This window comes from Calidris pugnax, unplaced genomic scaffold (genome assembly GCF_001431845.1).
Source record: "Calidris pugnax isolate Ruff unplaced genomic scaffold, ASM143184v1 scaffold38, whole genome shotgun sequence".
NCBI lineage: Eukaryota > Metazoa > Chordata > Aves > Charadriiformes > Scolopacidae > Calidris > Calidris pugnax.
The window spans coordinates 7,408,006-7,423,522 of NW_015090995.1; the positions used below are offsets into that span (position 1 = coordinate 7,408,006).

Consider the following 15,517-nt stretch of genomic DNA (forward strand, 5'->3'; position numbering starts at 1 on the left):
ACATCACGAAGTTACGTAGCGGCTTTTGTGTGAAAGTCATTCCTGAATGTATTTGGGAAAAGAAATGGAAAAATGGCAGTATTCTTTGGGAAGGGATGAGAAAGGAAGTGCTTAACTGTGTGCCGTAAGATGCCCAAATATGAACGGAGAACATAAGCATGGTTAAAAGTCTGCATTGAGGTTTACACATTAGAAACATTTCAAAACTGTATCTTTTAGAATAGAGTTCCACTTAATTCCAACTACTTGATGCCAAACCTCCTGACACAAGGTAAAACATAAAAAGAACTAGCACTGTTTGTTTCCTTTTTCCAGAATGTTTTTAGTAGCAACTATTCTGGGGTTTTGCTTCCTTTCTGAAGTTTTCTAAAAAAGTCATGTCAATTGAAACATGCTAGCAGAGCTAACAATGTCTTCCTACCTCTGCCATTCCTGCCAGGGGCCAGCTGCAGCACAGAAGTCAAATGTTGTTTGAAAGGTGAAGGAATGAACACACTGTTGTCCTCTCATCTCACACTGAAGTGGGCGTCACTGTATTTTCTACAACTGAAATGACTTATTAAACCTGGAGGCTTCTGAGCAAGAGAAAACAAAAGTAAGTGTTTTCAAGTAGACTGGGTTACAGTTTTGTGTAGGACGGGGTGTGTGTTTTTCAACAAAGTCTAAGTGATTGGTGCACGACCTCTTTGCTGGGTTGCTGCATGTAATGAATGGAAGGGCTGTGTGCCAGAGGCTCTGGGTGATGTGACTGGACCTGTTAATGCATAACGTACACAGGCAGATGGGGATACAGAAGCATCAAACTTTCTGTGCCCGGCAAAGTACCTGCCTGTTACTTGAGAAGAGAGCACACCCCAAAGCACAGTGCTGCCCCATGAATGGGTGAGGCAGGACAGTCCCAATCTCTCCTTTCCTAGGGGCTGAAGCAAAGAACAGTTTGCAGATGACTTCGTCATAGTCCTTACTCTACTTATTTTTAAACACAGACAAACTCAGAATGGTACTTTCTCTGTGGTATTATGTGTATTCGGAGAAGCGATTTATGTAGTGGAAGAAGGAACTAAACAGAGTGGATGAAGGAGGAGGGGTCTGATGCATCGGTTGTACGTGTTCTCAAAGGAAAGCTGGAGGAAAGCTTGAGTAGGGGATGTCATTTTAACTGTTACAGTGTCTTTTTTTAATACAGTATATCATTGTATAACAGATACAATTTCCATTCCTCTTGTGGAATCATCAGTTAAATCTTTAGCAATAGAACTACAGTGGCCTAAGGGGATATCTTTCAAGAGGAATGAGCAGAGAGCAACTGACGGCTTTCTTAATAGAAAACTTTGAAGCTGTATTTGCTATCCCATAGGCTTTCCTGTCAACCGCATCAGCTTTTGACAATGTGGGAGGTATACATTCCCTGCAGGGGATGCAGAGTAGAGAAAATAGACTGGGTGGGTTTAGAAAGCCACGGATCAGCCTGCAGGCATAGGTTTCCTACAGATGTAATGCTGATTCTAGAGGTAAGGTGACAAATGGTTCCTAAAAAAACCCACTCGCTTCTGTCATGCCACCTAATCTAGCTAGATTTAGCAGGTCCTTGCTGTACAGGGGTACATGCATAGAGGGAAATATACAACTTTCTTTGATCCACTCACATGACTGAACTTCTGCTTCAGAACTCAGTTACCAAAGTAAATATTAAGGAAGTCAGGAAAAAGATAACCATGGCAAGAGAAAGATACTACATATAGAACAAATACAGGGGATGCAATAAGAGAGTACAAGTGGACAGAAATAGTTGTTAGCATAAATTACAAGGAATAGACCTCTGACAATTGCTAGTAAACAGGCCTTGGCAAATAATTATATTTATTACCTTTGAAGCAGGTGCTGCTTTTCCTTGTTACTATGATACAAAGCATGAGAAATATCTAATGAACAGATCAGAGTCCATCAGCAGATAAGTTACTTAGTGTCTGTGATGGCAGTGTCCTGTTGTATCATCTCTCCTTGTGAGAGAGCCTGTAATTCTCTTAGGAGAAAGCTAGCCAGGATAAAAGCCAGGGATATCACCCTAAGCTACATTTTCAATATAATTTTAAAGGAGGAAGCAATGGGGTTGATAATTAGAAAAAGTAATGTTACAAACTTTTATGTTGCATCTTGTTGGAAGTTGTCATTTACTTTGAAAATAGGGTGGGAGTCAAATTCCATGAGAACTTAAGACAGTAAAAGAAAACCTTCAAATGAAGACAGTAGAAATATCAATCAAGATAGCTGGAGGGAGTAAAAAAATCTTCACTTCTATTATTTATTCAGTACCTGGCTTCCATGTACAAGCTACATGATATATATATATATTTAAAGAAATATATACACAGAAGTGTACAGGATCTGATGACACTGAGAAGGTATTTGCCAGACTTTCTGCCAAGCTGTTGCTACTTGCTGCCATTTGTAGAACTTCGTTGTCAGGATATTATTTTTTTGTTAGTGCAAAGACTCACTTCAACACTACCTGGTACAGCGATCCTGTAAAATAGCAGTGGGCAGGCAGCTGGAGCACTTCTAATTTGTTTGCTGAATTAGCAGTCACTTGACCGTTGTGAACTTTTGTCATTTGCTCTTGATCATATTGAGTCCTTTGGGGACAATGACTTGCCCTTTCAAACACAGGGCACGTTAGGGAACAAGAGAATGCTTTTTCTGGGAGAGGGAGCATTTCTGATTCTTAGCAAACAAATTCCACACCCGTGTGGAGTTGTCCAGCTGCCGTTCACAGTCTAGCAGAGAAGTGGCAACAGGAGGGATTCTGGAGTGTGTTTTTCCTGAAGAGAAGCAGCCTGCTGGAGAACTGACATTGAGCAAACAGGTAGCTCCAGACTGCAAGTGTTTTTTTCCAAGTGTTGTAGGATACAGAAATTTTTCATGATGCATTACTGATGGATTTGATTACTTGACTTAGGAAACTTCAGTGCAGAAGGGTAAATACTAGAATGTGTTCTACATCCACAGTATCCCATTGAGGCTTGTCCTGCTGACGTGCCTTTTGTGTTCTAGTTATGGCTTGAATTGAGAAGGCTTTCAAAGAGTCTTGAAAGCTCATATGGTTTCCCTGGAAAATGTAGGTTTAGTAATTATGTGTGAATGGGGAATATCATTTAGACCTTTAGAGAGAAGACTCACTAGTGGCATAGATCCACTCTCGGATCATGAGGATCCACTTCAGCAAAGGTAAGGGCTGCAGACTCTACTACCAAGAGGTTACGCTTGAAAAGATTTTACACCCTGTAACTGTGATGATAAACAAGAAATAGGAGATTCCATGATCTTGCAATATATGTTGACTCCAAAGATCCACTCTGGAATAAGTGCTGGTAGAAGCTTATGACTTGCAGAGGTGGTCTGTCATAGGTGTGATTTGCCCTTGAACTCTGGTGGTGAGACATCATAAATGCTCTCTTAACTGGTTTAATAGAGCCTCTTCCTTTTCCTGTTTAAATGATATTTACATCCCACAGGTAAGTCAGTTCTCCTTTCCTTCTGGTTGCCATCAGTTGCATAACAAGTGACAGGTAATTGCTACTGGCCACAATTAAATACATGTAACTATGATGTCTGAATTGGCATTGCTCTGGCCATGTTTTTGATGTCAATACTGTATGACTTGAAAATTATAAAATCTGTTTTTAAGTTAAGTAGTCTAAATGCATCAGGTCAGGGAGCGTGAGCAACATAATTAGTTTAAAAAAAATTAAAAATGAAATAATTTTTAAAAATAAAAAAAATGAAATTTGCTTCTAAAAACCTGCATTGGGGTCTCTCACTGTGCATGAAGTTTTTATGAATTTCTTTATTTCCTTTGGAAATAAATATGAGCAAGTGTTTATATGGTGTAGATTTTTTTTGGTGGTCTTTTTGATTTTCTTTTTTGTTGGTTTGTTTTTTTTTTACCATGTCTGTTTGAAACTGGAGTGCTCTGCCTTATGCTGTTTATTTTTTATAGATTTGTTAAACTTTGGAGATTTCTGCTACCTTATTTTTGTTTCTGTTATTGAGTATAGTTCTTCTGTGCTAAAATATAACTGGGTAAATGAGTATAAAAGAGATGGTTTTATTTCTGTGGACTTGATTAGGTGGTTGTGGCACTTTGATCTCTGTTTCTTTTTGGTTGATTGGTGCCCTTTGGTTAGGGCAGCTGATGTCTGGAAAACTGCCTTCATTGCTGTAAATATTTCTTGTGACTTGTATCTCTGTATATCTTTTGATCTAATTCTGAAATTTTATTAACCTTTAATGAAATGAATGACTGCTCTTCAATTCATTAAATGAAATACTCATTTATTAGTATTAAAGATGCCGATGATTATTTCGGTGACGCTGTGATGTGATAACTTAGATGCTGTTGTTGGCTTGACCCTTCAGGACTGTTGCTTTTTCCAATTATGTTTGTTTTTTTTTTTTAAAGGATTTATGTTCCTTTCTTTTTAATGCTAAAAATGAAATACTTTTTTTTTTTTTATTTCTCCCTTCATGGTTGTCTTAGTTTAATTTTGCTACTGTCTTAGTGAGAAATTTCTAGAGTTATGCTCTATTCTATATGTTATTTCTGAAAACCTATGTATTATGTGTTATCTCTTCTGTGCAGTTGTGGCGCTGACAGATGTGGTTTTGTTTTAGGACTTTGTATTTTATGCTTTTAATTTTATTATGGGAGACACAAGGCAGTATATTCATACTGGCTCTGAAGGTTGTTACTGTACCAAATAAAACTCTACAATCTTTGTGTAACACCAGTATACCTTGTCATTATAAACATGCTTTTTCATTTTTTGCATCTTCTGTTTAAATGAGGGTGCAATTAGCTTTTTCTCTATACCTGCACTAACTTAGACTTACCTCTCAAACACAGTGAAAAATGCTTTACTGGTATAGTACTGTTTTTCTTCTCTTTGAAATAATTCCTTTTTTGGTATCAAGTCTAACTATGAAAATAACTTCATATTTATCTGGACTGACAGATGCCTTGCAGATCTTAAACGATTAACCTACTGCACTGATTGCTTTCAAGTGTCATATAATTGTCCAATTGTAACTGTAACTTTTTAAAAGTGTTCTAATTGTTTTCTGAATTACTATGACAGCAAATGAAGGGGCTTAGTAAATTTTGTAACTATATTTTTGGACAGGCCTTGGACATGCACAGATTTTTTTCGTTCTTGCACAAATCATTATCTGGAGCAGGATTACGAGAACTTTGCTGTTATCCTGTGTCATGGTTATTGATGTGTGACAAATCAGAATGCTTCTAGATGTTCAGTTGAACTTTTTGATGTTCATTTTCACTGTATTGGTACATCTGATTCTGGTAAAAGCAAATAATTCTCATGCTTACCCAGTTGCCTTTATGTTATTTTTTATATATGTGTATATTACTTTTCATATATATATACGCATACATACACAGCAAGTGCTTCAGCTATGATAATATGTGCTACTAATGTATTTTCATCATGTTTACCTCTTATTCAGTATATTCTGTAAATGTCTTCTGTGTATGGTTTCCTCTGTCTTTACAGATTAACATAGTGAACATAAACTATACAAAATTTAAAAAATAATTTTTAATTTTGTTTGCAAAATTGTTCTTGCTCCAAATGATTGATATAGATACAAACTTTAAAGTGTTTTTTCCAAAGTTTTAATTCAGTGATGGAGAGTCAAAAACATTAAATATCTGGAAATGGTGCTCACAATTTACTTGATGCAGTTTACTTGGTCTCAGGTGTTTGTGGTTGTAATCCTTGGGCAGATGCAGATTATGTTGTGTTTGGGCATAAGTTAGTTCTTCATACGTATAAAGATTTAGATTGGCTTAGTTATACAATAGTTACAAATTATTTGGTGTGATTCTGATGTGAAGATGAAGTCTTAAAAGGACCAGCAAAATGTTGGATGAGCTTTAATTTGTTCCTGGATCATAAACAATGAGGGCTAATTTCACTAGGCTCTTGTCAATCTAAATGTGGTTTATAAGAGTCTTGATGGTCTTCCCAAGCTGTGCTGCACACATCCTCTAACCTGTTGGCAGTGAGAAACCTTAAGGAGAGAATAGCTGGTCACTTTAGGTTCCTTAACTCTCAAAAGCTCATTTACATGTTTTAAAGTTTATTTGGATTTTCAGTGTGGGCATATGCCTGTGTCTGTCAGCAATTATTTGTAAAGAGCGGGTAGGACCCTTGTATTGACTTCTTAAAATCTGGCCTTTAGTGCTTACCCTTTTGAATGTTTTTGTGCCTCCATTCCTATGAATCCTAGGAAGCACAAGTATAAATACCATCTTTAATGAAAATACAGATCCCAAGTAGTTTAATTGTTATTGTAAGATCATTGGAGCCTACGTTTCTTGGTAGTGTTACTATATTAAGTTCTGGTAACTTTAACAAAGCTTTGTTTATTAGTTCAAGTTAAATCCAGTAAAATTGCTTTGTCTCCTTGCTATTCTAGATTCAGGGAAGAATGTTCAACTGTTTGTAACTGCAAAATATCATAAACAAAGTTGTCTGATTTGTTTTAAATTTGCAGAGTAATTGTAGTTCTGTGGAGCTGCTAACAAGCGTGAGTTTTGTATGGAAATACATATGGGTGATACTGGAGAATAAAATGTGTTTGCAGTGGAAAACTACTTGCAAGATTTTTCCCTGTGTGGAAGGACTACTGCTGCTCAGTGATAATGAGAAAGTTGTAGCTATTTTAAGACTATGATGGAGTATGTTTTTGAATTGTTCATGGCAATATTGCTTTGGGAGGTTGCCAGAAGCTGCTTTTGCAATTTGACAGAAAAAGAAATAATATTATAAAAGGAAATATTTCGTGCTAATTTTAAATATTTTTGGAAAACTTGTTTGCTCTTTTGATATAGTGGAGTCCAATTTTTAAGGGTGTGTCCCTGTTTGTGGGATGAAAATTTAACCTTGTCTCTTGCCTGAAGATCACAGAAGCACAGAGTTATTCAGGTTGGAAGGGACTTCAGGAGGTCTGTAGTTCAACCCTGTGCTCAAAGCAGGATCAGACCCAGTTGCTCCAAGCTTTATTCGCTTGGGTCTTAAAAACCTTTGAGGATGGAGACTGCAACCTCCCTGGGCTCAGTTCTCACTGCCTGACTGCTCTTAAGAGTTTGGAAGTAGGTTGTGAGGTTTTTGTTTCTAAAATCAGGCTGGAATCTAGTTTGGTTTGGTTTCTGTAGTCTCTTGTCCTCTCACAACTCACCACTTTGAGGACCCTGGCTCTGCCTTCTCGGTAACCACCTCAAACATACTTGTGGGTAGCTGTGAGGTACCACTGAAGCTGGGATTCCCAGCTCCCTCAGCCTCTCATTATAGTTCAGATGCTCCAGGTCCTGGTCTTCTTGGTGACCCTCTGCTGAACTCGCTGCAGTTTGTCAATGCCTGTCTTGTACTGAGCTCCAAAAATGGACAAAATGCTGTCTAATGGGTGTTCTATAATGTAAAGTTTAATTACTTGACCGTTCTACTTATAGAATTCAAGGAAATGTGGGTGGTTATAAATGTGCTTGTTAGTGTTTGGGTTTTTAAAGTGTGATTGGATTTCAAAACGAAATTTAGGTAGCATTGAAAGAATTCTTCCAGTTATATACTGATGAAATAACTTGCATTGATTTTAGTGAAAATGTTTGATGGATTAAAAGAGAAATAATCTGACAGATAACACCTTACCTTCAATACGTATTTATTCAACTTAATTAGCTCTGAATAAGTCTAATTTGCATAATTGAAGGGTAGGAAATGAAACTTGGTTGTAGTTCTGTAATGAAATATTCTATAGAAATTGAAGTTAGTGAATGGATCTGTTGTCACTCTGTTGAAGGCAATCAACCCTGCAGAGGGCTGGAGAAATTTTACAGGAGGTAAAGGTGCATACAGAGGTGTGCTGCAAGAGCTGCACAGGCAGGGCATTTGTTTGAAGCAGCAGCGTGGAGGGGAGGTGAGCTCTGTCCCCCTGGATTGGCAGGATCTGCAAAGGGAAATTCTTCTGACAATCTGAAAGGATTTTTGCTCGTTCATTTTAATTTACACTGAGGTTTGGAAAAGTTATAGTCAGTGTTCTGGAGTGAGATGATTATTTCAGAATGGTAACTCGCCTCTTGTAATGCTACAGTTCAGCCAAAAACTTAGTGACTGTGCAGTAAGGGAGGAAATAATAGAGAAAGCAAGGGAGGAAACAGAAGGCTTTTAAAACGCTTCATACTGTTCCCTGCGTGAGCAGCAGAACTATGATACAATCAGAGGTGATATTGAAAGGCATAAGGAATGTCCAAATGAGCTTTTGCTCTGAGGAGCTTAGGCAGTGGGTGGGCACCAAGGTGAGTGCCCAAGATCCTGGGTGGGCTGGTGTGACCTCTCCTGGAGCTTGTCTTTCTGTGTGGTGGCTGGTGGAGTAGCTGTGGATGCAGGGTCAACAGCTCGCTTGGGTGTGCCTCCACCTGCTGCAGCCAACATTTCCATTTTGCAGGGCAGATCTAGTCAGGGTTGCCACATATTTGAAAAGTCACTTTTCTAGGGCTTGCTTATGCTCACTTGTCTCTCATGCTTGGTGCAGCCTTAATTTAAATCTGCGTGAGCTCTAGTTCAAGCCACTTTCTGTGCTGACATAGAAAAACTGGGGCTGCTGTGCCTTTGTCTCCCTGGTATTTCCCACTTAAAATACGAACAAAACCCAATTCATATGGAAAACACTTTTAAACCAGCTTCTGAGTAAATACACCTTTTACTTTATAAATACCTGGTTGTTAGAAAACTTAAGCTTCTATAAATTAAGGAAAGTCATCTGAACAAATACTGAATGTTCACAAGTTAACATAGCGATAAAGAAAAAGTTAACTCTACTGTAAGTTTCATAGTATGTAAGATATCACAAGGAAGGAAAAACTGAAAATATCTTCTCTTAATCTTCTACATTTTATAGTCAGAACATCAGTCTCCAGTGTTGGCACTAGTTTTTCTGTGGAGGGTAGTTTGAAAGAACAAAGATTTAATGTTGATTGCTAATATCTTCTCATTGAAATTGTTGGCGTCACTCTAAAATTAGCTCGGGACCCCTCTGGTTCGGTGTTTGGAGAAAGCTGAGACTGCTGCACACCCAGAAAGGAAGCAATACCTCCTGTGTGACAGGGTCACACTGCCCCTGCCACATTCAAAAGCATTTTTCAATTTAATGTGAGTTCCTTTTTTTTTTTTTTTGGTGGAGGGGTGTGATTTGTGTACTGATAAGCACTGAATATTGCAGTTTTAAACACAACGTCAGGTTCCCTCTGTTTTCTTTATGAGACATGGAAGGCTTGGGTGGGCGCTGTGAGGAGGTGACAAACCTGTAGGACTTCAGGTCGTGGTTTTCTACCTTCTTCCTGCACAGACACATTCCTGTATCCTTACAGGGACTTCCCAGCAGTTTTTGGCCCTTGCAGTTAGATCTCTGGGGGGTGCAGGGCTGTTGGGGTGTCGCTGCCAGCCCGCAGCCGGGCAGGGGCACAACGAGAGGCCTCTGCAAACTTTCTTGGGTGTTGAGAGGGGAGAGAAAGTGCTCAGTGAAGGCTACAATGTTTCATTGATGGAATTCGGAACACAGATTGTGTGATCTGCAATCACAAACAAACAAAACCTCTTTCGGATTGCTGTAGGATGTGAAATGGGGCAGATGAAGGGCGTGTGACTGGTGAAAGGGAAGTATAATTTGCTACAAAGTTGCTGTTTGGAGTAACTGAAGCATAAGCGTTTCCGCAGGGTTTGTTCTACCGACCCCTTGTGCAATGTCAGGAAATGATTTAAGATGATGAATCCTGTATCATGCAATGCTGTCTTTAATCAATACAATTACAAAAAAAATATAAATAAAGCCCTTTTCCTTTAAACATATCAAGGCCCTTCAGACCAGAAGGCTGGACACTCCCCCTTCTGGTGTGCTAACTGAAGTTTCGGTTTAGGAAATAGGGGATTGTTTTTAAAAGTAGAAGTAGTGTGCTGTGGAACTCCTGCTTTTTCCTTCTCTCTTTTTTTTTTTTTTAACTTGAAGCATTTGAGTGTATTGACATGCTTGTGATTTCAAGTGCTGTGCAATAATTTCATAGTTTGTTCTTGTTTTCCTAAATGAGAAGTCAATACTAGTGCTCCAAGTAGTTTGCATTTCAGAGTATGTGTATCCTGTTGCTTAAAACAAGCACTCTAATGTCTGTTGACTGAACTAATAATAGTATTCAAACAACTGAATTCCAAAATACAGCTTGAGTCAGAATATTCCTTATAATAAGAGCCAATGCCAGAGCTAGTAAGGAATTTCTAGCTAGATTTGATGCTTTTAAATAGTGACCTTCAATTATAAGGCATTGTGTAATTTTTTAAATTAATACTAACTTGCAAAACATTCTTGGAAGCTCTTGATGTCTACCTGTGCACCTCCAAAGTCTAAAATCTCTCCTGTAAATAGTATGCAATCCAGGAGGAAGTTTAAGTCTCCAATTTGTGCTTTCTCATCAGGTACCCGGTATGGCCTCATCGTCAACACCTAAATATAATTCAAACTCCTTGGAGAGTTCCTCAAGTAAAAGGGTGAGTGTAGCTTTTTTCATGTTTTTTACTTCAGAGGTCCCAGAGATCATTGTCCTTCCATACTTGAGTACAAAAACGAATGTTTGAGTGACTGTTTTCTTGAATGTATATTCTTATTTTTATTGCTAAAATTCTAATGTGGTTCACTGTATTGATTTAAATATCTTTCAGAGCCGATGGGTGAAATATCACAAGTTATGAGACCCTTCTTAAAATCAGTTCTAATATACTTACTCTTATCTGTGCTTCCTACATTGAAATATTCTGTGGCGTTCTTCAAAAATTTTTGGCACTTTGATGCTGTAGAAAGATTCTGTACTGCAATTGATGAGTTATACCTAGTTATATTTGGCTGGCTCCGTTTTAAAATGTTAATCTGTAGTGGGAAATACATTAATCTAAATGGCATTCCCCTCTGCTTTTTGATGCTGCGTGGCTGAAGAAAGTGTAACCTGTGTGGAAGAAAGTAGAAACTAAGGCTTTATTTAGCTTTTAAACATTTTTTCAAAAAGAATGGTTAATAGAAAATAATCTTTCTTGAAAAGTACTGAAAGTGGGAAAGTCACAAAGGAGTAGGTTGTGTGTAATAGTTGTGAGTACATTGCTTAAGTGATTTCAGTTGATTTGTTCTTCCAAGCCCAGCATACTTGGAAAATTAAAGGCACAAAACTTTCAAAGAATTATAGTATAGAAATTTAATACCAATTTAATGGAAATGTAGTTAACTGTCCTTTTAGAAGGCGAAAGACTAAAACATGCTTATGTTTCTGCTGTGTTCAACCTTTAAATATTTAATAGTTGCAGTTTTGGATAGCGGCATGTGCTCCTGTTTTGGTTCAGTCTGTTGATTTCTACTGTGGAAATAACTGTTCTTTCCCGGGCAGAAATCACCTTTAGGATTTTTTTTTTTTTTTTAATCTGGAACTTGAAGGAATTGTAAAGAAAATATGATGTACTGTTGTCTTTCTTTAGACTCTAAAAGATGGAACTAACTGGGAACAAAATGAAGAAATACCTCGTCTGCCAGGAGAGACTAGAGTTACAGGTATGAAGCTCTATAGCTGCCTTTATGTACAGTAATGTTGGAGCCATAAGGAAGATTAATGTGTTGGGTACAGTGGTTTCTTACTTGACAGAGGCTCTTCCTGGAGTGGAGCCTTCCACTCATGGAAGTTTGTGGTGAGGTATCAGAATGTAACTGGAAGTGGTCTGCCTTTTATTTGTGAAGCTTCTCCTTCCCTCGCTACCCAAGGATTTTTAGGTGGGTTTGTAAACAAGATTGGCTGAGATGAAACCAAAGTGGTGATTCAGAGGAAGTAGTTATGTTTTTAATGAGGAAAGTTGTGGGGAAGACGTGAGGGGGAGGGTGTGGGACAAAGATGGATGTTTAATATGATCCTTATGACAATTGCCTGTGCTTTGAGGCAGCACACTGGAAGGAGGGTGTTTGTTGTGGAAGGCAGATAAATAGATTGGGTTAAAGAAATGAGTGGACAGGGAGAAACAGGTGTTTTATAGTGCTTCACTTAAGTCTTTATGGCATTGCTTCAGTTATATCTTTCTTTTTTGAGGACTATGTGTTAGTATTTGTTTTGTTACTGTCCTTGCTGAAACATTGCTGATAGCCATGCTGTGTTTGATTGCCTCAAATTGAAATGTAAGGTTTCTCTTCAGGATGGTGAGTTTTCCTAATGCTTTACAACTTGAAATACGTACTTCAATGGAGAATTGGTTACAGAGCACTGAAAGATGCAATAGTATCAACAGAAGAATGTGTTTGTTCTGGCATAGTGAATAGTCTGGTTCAGTAATCACAGAGAGGACTTAAATCTGCTCGCTGTTCTGTGTCCCGTCCTGTCCCACGTAGTGGTGAGGAAGAGAAGACCACAAATGTAACTAGAAAAAGACTACTGAAATCTGCTGATTTAATTAGGCCAAGTTTAGTATATGAAACTTTCACGTTTTCTTAATATGTGGACAAAATTCAGACTTTTAAAATTCATTCATCTGTGTCTCCGAAGAGTAGCTCTTAGGAGTGCAGCTGTCTTTATTTTACTGCTACTTAACCAATACTGTCCTTAGCTCTGATTTTTTTCTTTTCACAATCTTTAAGAAATGCTGCATTTCTTACAGACAAGGATGTTATTTATATGTGTCCATTTAATGGCCCCATTAAAGGAAGAGTGTACATCACAAACTACAGGCTGTACCTAAGAAGTGTGGAAAATGTGAGTAATATGCCACAATTACTTCTGTGGGATGAGTTGGCTTTAAACCCCCTTCCCTTAACCCCTGCTGCCTTTGATTTATTTTGTGGCCGGTTCGTTTGTTTTAGTTTTGGCACATGTATGCTTGTGGAATTGCATGGGAGGCTTCTTACTTGAAATAGTCTGTAACGTTTGTAATAACTGTATCTTAATTGTGTAATGACTAAATAGTAATTGCTTTTGTGCCACTGAGAAGTCTATATAAAAGTGGAAGTTCTTTAAAGTTAAATGTGTTGTAAAAGTGTGATTTTTGCCTGGTAAAATTATAGTTTAATCATTTATGCTGAACTGATACCTTTATCTTTTGTCTGTTGAAACTTTTTTGATAGCTGTTCCCTTTACATTTATTCTGTGATAGATCAAGGGCAGCAGCTATGTGCAATAGTTCTTAAAGTGGCTATCAGTAAGCTGAGATTTTTATTGTCCTCGCTGTTGGAAAAGAAAGATACTTTGATCAATGGGGGGGGGAGTGTGTTCAATAAGGACCAACATGAAAGAGAATAAAATGTGCCTGTTATCTGTTTCATAATTATTTTTTTAAAAAATAACGTTTTAGGAGTATTGAGTCTTTCTGGTTGCAGCTAACTCTACTAGTAATCTCTTTTTCATTTTGTTCTGCTTTATTCTGTATAGCAATACAGCAGCCTTAGCAAGCAGAGGCAATCAGAAGTATATAGCAGAAGGCATCTTTTAGGGTATTACCACCTTTTTTCCCTGCATACTGTATTAAGTGTGAAGTATTTTTGTCACAACTTAAATTGGAGTTCAAGGATGTAGAGTGACTGTACAGGCTTCATAACGTGTTGGGAGGGGAAACTCAAATAAAACACAGAAACATACTTTTGCTTCCTGTATGTATTTCACGTCTGCTTTCTACTCTAGAATGCATAAGAACAATTTGCTTGAGTCTTATTTTCACATTAATCTTTTCCTTACTCAAACTTTCATTGCAGGATCCAGTTGTGATACTGAATGTTCCATTGGGTGTAATTTCAAGGATTGAAAAAATGGGAGGAGCTTCAAGCAGAGGAGAGAACTCCTATGGATTAGATATAACCTGTAAAGTAAGGCTTTCCAATAATTTAATAGGAAATGAAATTTAGAGGTTCCTTTTCTCACTGCTTATCTATTTATAGGAATGAAAAAACCCCACGTTCCTCACAGCTGAATTTAAAAGGAGTTTTTTGGAACTGCGGGGAAATACCTTTTGTATAAAAGGCTGTGGTGGGTTGACCCTGCCTGGCCACCAGGTGCCCACCAAAGCCTCTGTCTTGGATCCAGCTAGCTCTGTTGGACATGGGGGAAGCTTCTAGCAGCTTCTCACAAAGCCCCCCTGTAGTACCCCCCCGCCAAAACCTTGTCATGCAAACCCAATACAAGGAATATTTAACTATCCTCTCTGCATGCAAGGAGAAGGATTGGTCTTCCTTTCTGATCCACTAATTGACAAGAGGTTTTGCACAGTAGCCTTGTTTTAGGGCATTATTTCTGCATTGCTTCATTATTTCTTTTGTTCTGAAAGTAATTTTTCTGTAAGCATAAAGTCTTTGAAGAATGCCTCAAAACAGGGGGTTTGTAAGTTGTAAAAGCAGTGAAAAGCTTATGTAACAGCTATCTCTTCTTTCCTTCGTCTAACAAAAAAATTATGTTGCCATGAAAAACGTAGTCATAGGGGAGTTCCCAGTGGATAATTCAGGATCCTTTACTTGACTCATTAATGGAGTACGTATACATGTTTGATTTGTAGAAGTTAATATGCAATCTACTTATTTTTGACATTGTCCCTAGCTGTTTTCTCATCACCAATGTCTAGACAGATTATTGGCAAATTTTCATTTTGAAAACATAGAGTAACTCCCATCCTGCAAACATTCAATAGCCCTTGAGACTTTCTAGTGAATCAGATATGGTCATTTCTGATAGCTTTATGCCAAAGCAGCATTTGCACCGCAACAGAATGTGGTGCTGCTTTATTTGTAGAATTCTTATGCTCTATTCTGTTTTATGGGATAAGAAATAAATCTGAACATTCACAATGGTTCAAGGCGTGCTGCAAGCGAATTCTAAATCATGTTTGGTGTATAATATAGCATTTGTACATCAGATAAAAGTGTCTCACTGCTTTGATTCACTTAAAAGGTAATGCCTTTGTTTTAGGATATGAGAAATTTACGTTTTGCATTAAAACAAGAAGGGCACAGTAGAAGAGATATATTTGAAGTCCTCACAAAATATGCTTTCCCCCAGTCACATAACTTGGTAAGTTACATTGTATATACTATTGAGTTGTCTTAATGCAGAGTTCTTGCCAATTAACTGTTTGACCTACTAATGGACACCACGGCTGCTTAAAAAGAATAACCATGGAATCTGTTGTCTGCATAAACTAAAGAAAATTAATGTTTTTATTTTGTATATCTACAACACTTACATCTATGTATTTGTAAAATTATGGATTTTATGTGATATACTTCAGGTAAACTACTGAGCATCTCTGATGCATGCAGATTTCATTGCTTAGAGGCTGCAAGTTATCCTCCCTAATTAGGAAATGTAGTAGTACATGCTTTACTTGATTCTTGAGAGTGTTAAACTATCGGGCAGTCTCCAAGGCAATGATGAATATGAATCACCAAA

At 37.8% G+C, this 15,517-nt stretch overlaps 1 protein-coding gene across 3 annotated transcripts in view; it reads left to right on the forward strand.

Moving 5' to 3' along the window:
- Positions 1-439: 439 nt before the first annotated feature.
- Positions 440-15,517, forward strand: part of MTM1 (myotubularin 1) — a 47,018-nt gene continuing 31,940 nt past the window's right edge. For 2 of the 3 annotated variants that reach the window (XM_014955171.1, XM_014955172.1), the window contains exons 1-6: positions 440-595; positions 10,542-10,613; positions 11,586-11,658; positions 12,747-12,841; positions 13,834-13,944; positions 15,038-15,139. In XM_014955171.1, the coding sequence (XP_014810657.1) occupies positions 10,551-10,613; positions 11,586-11,658; positions 12,747-12,841; positions 13,834-13,944; positions 15,038-15,139 (444 nt within the window). In that variant the 5' untranslated portion in view covers positions 440-595; positions 10,542-10,550. Of the gene's footprint in view, positions 596-10,541; positions 10,614-11,585; positions 11,659-12,726; positions 12,842-13,833; positions 13,945-15,037; positions 15,140-15,517 lie in introns of those variants that run through there. The other variant, XM_014955173.1, reaches the window with a different exon arrangement.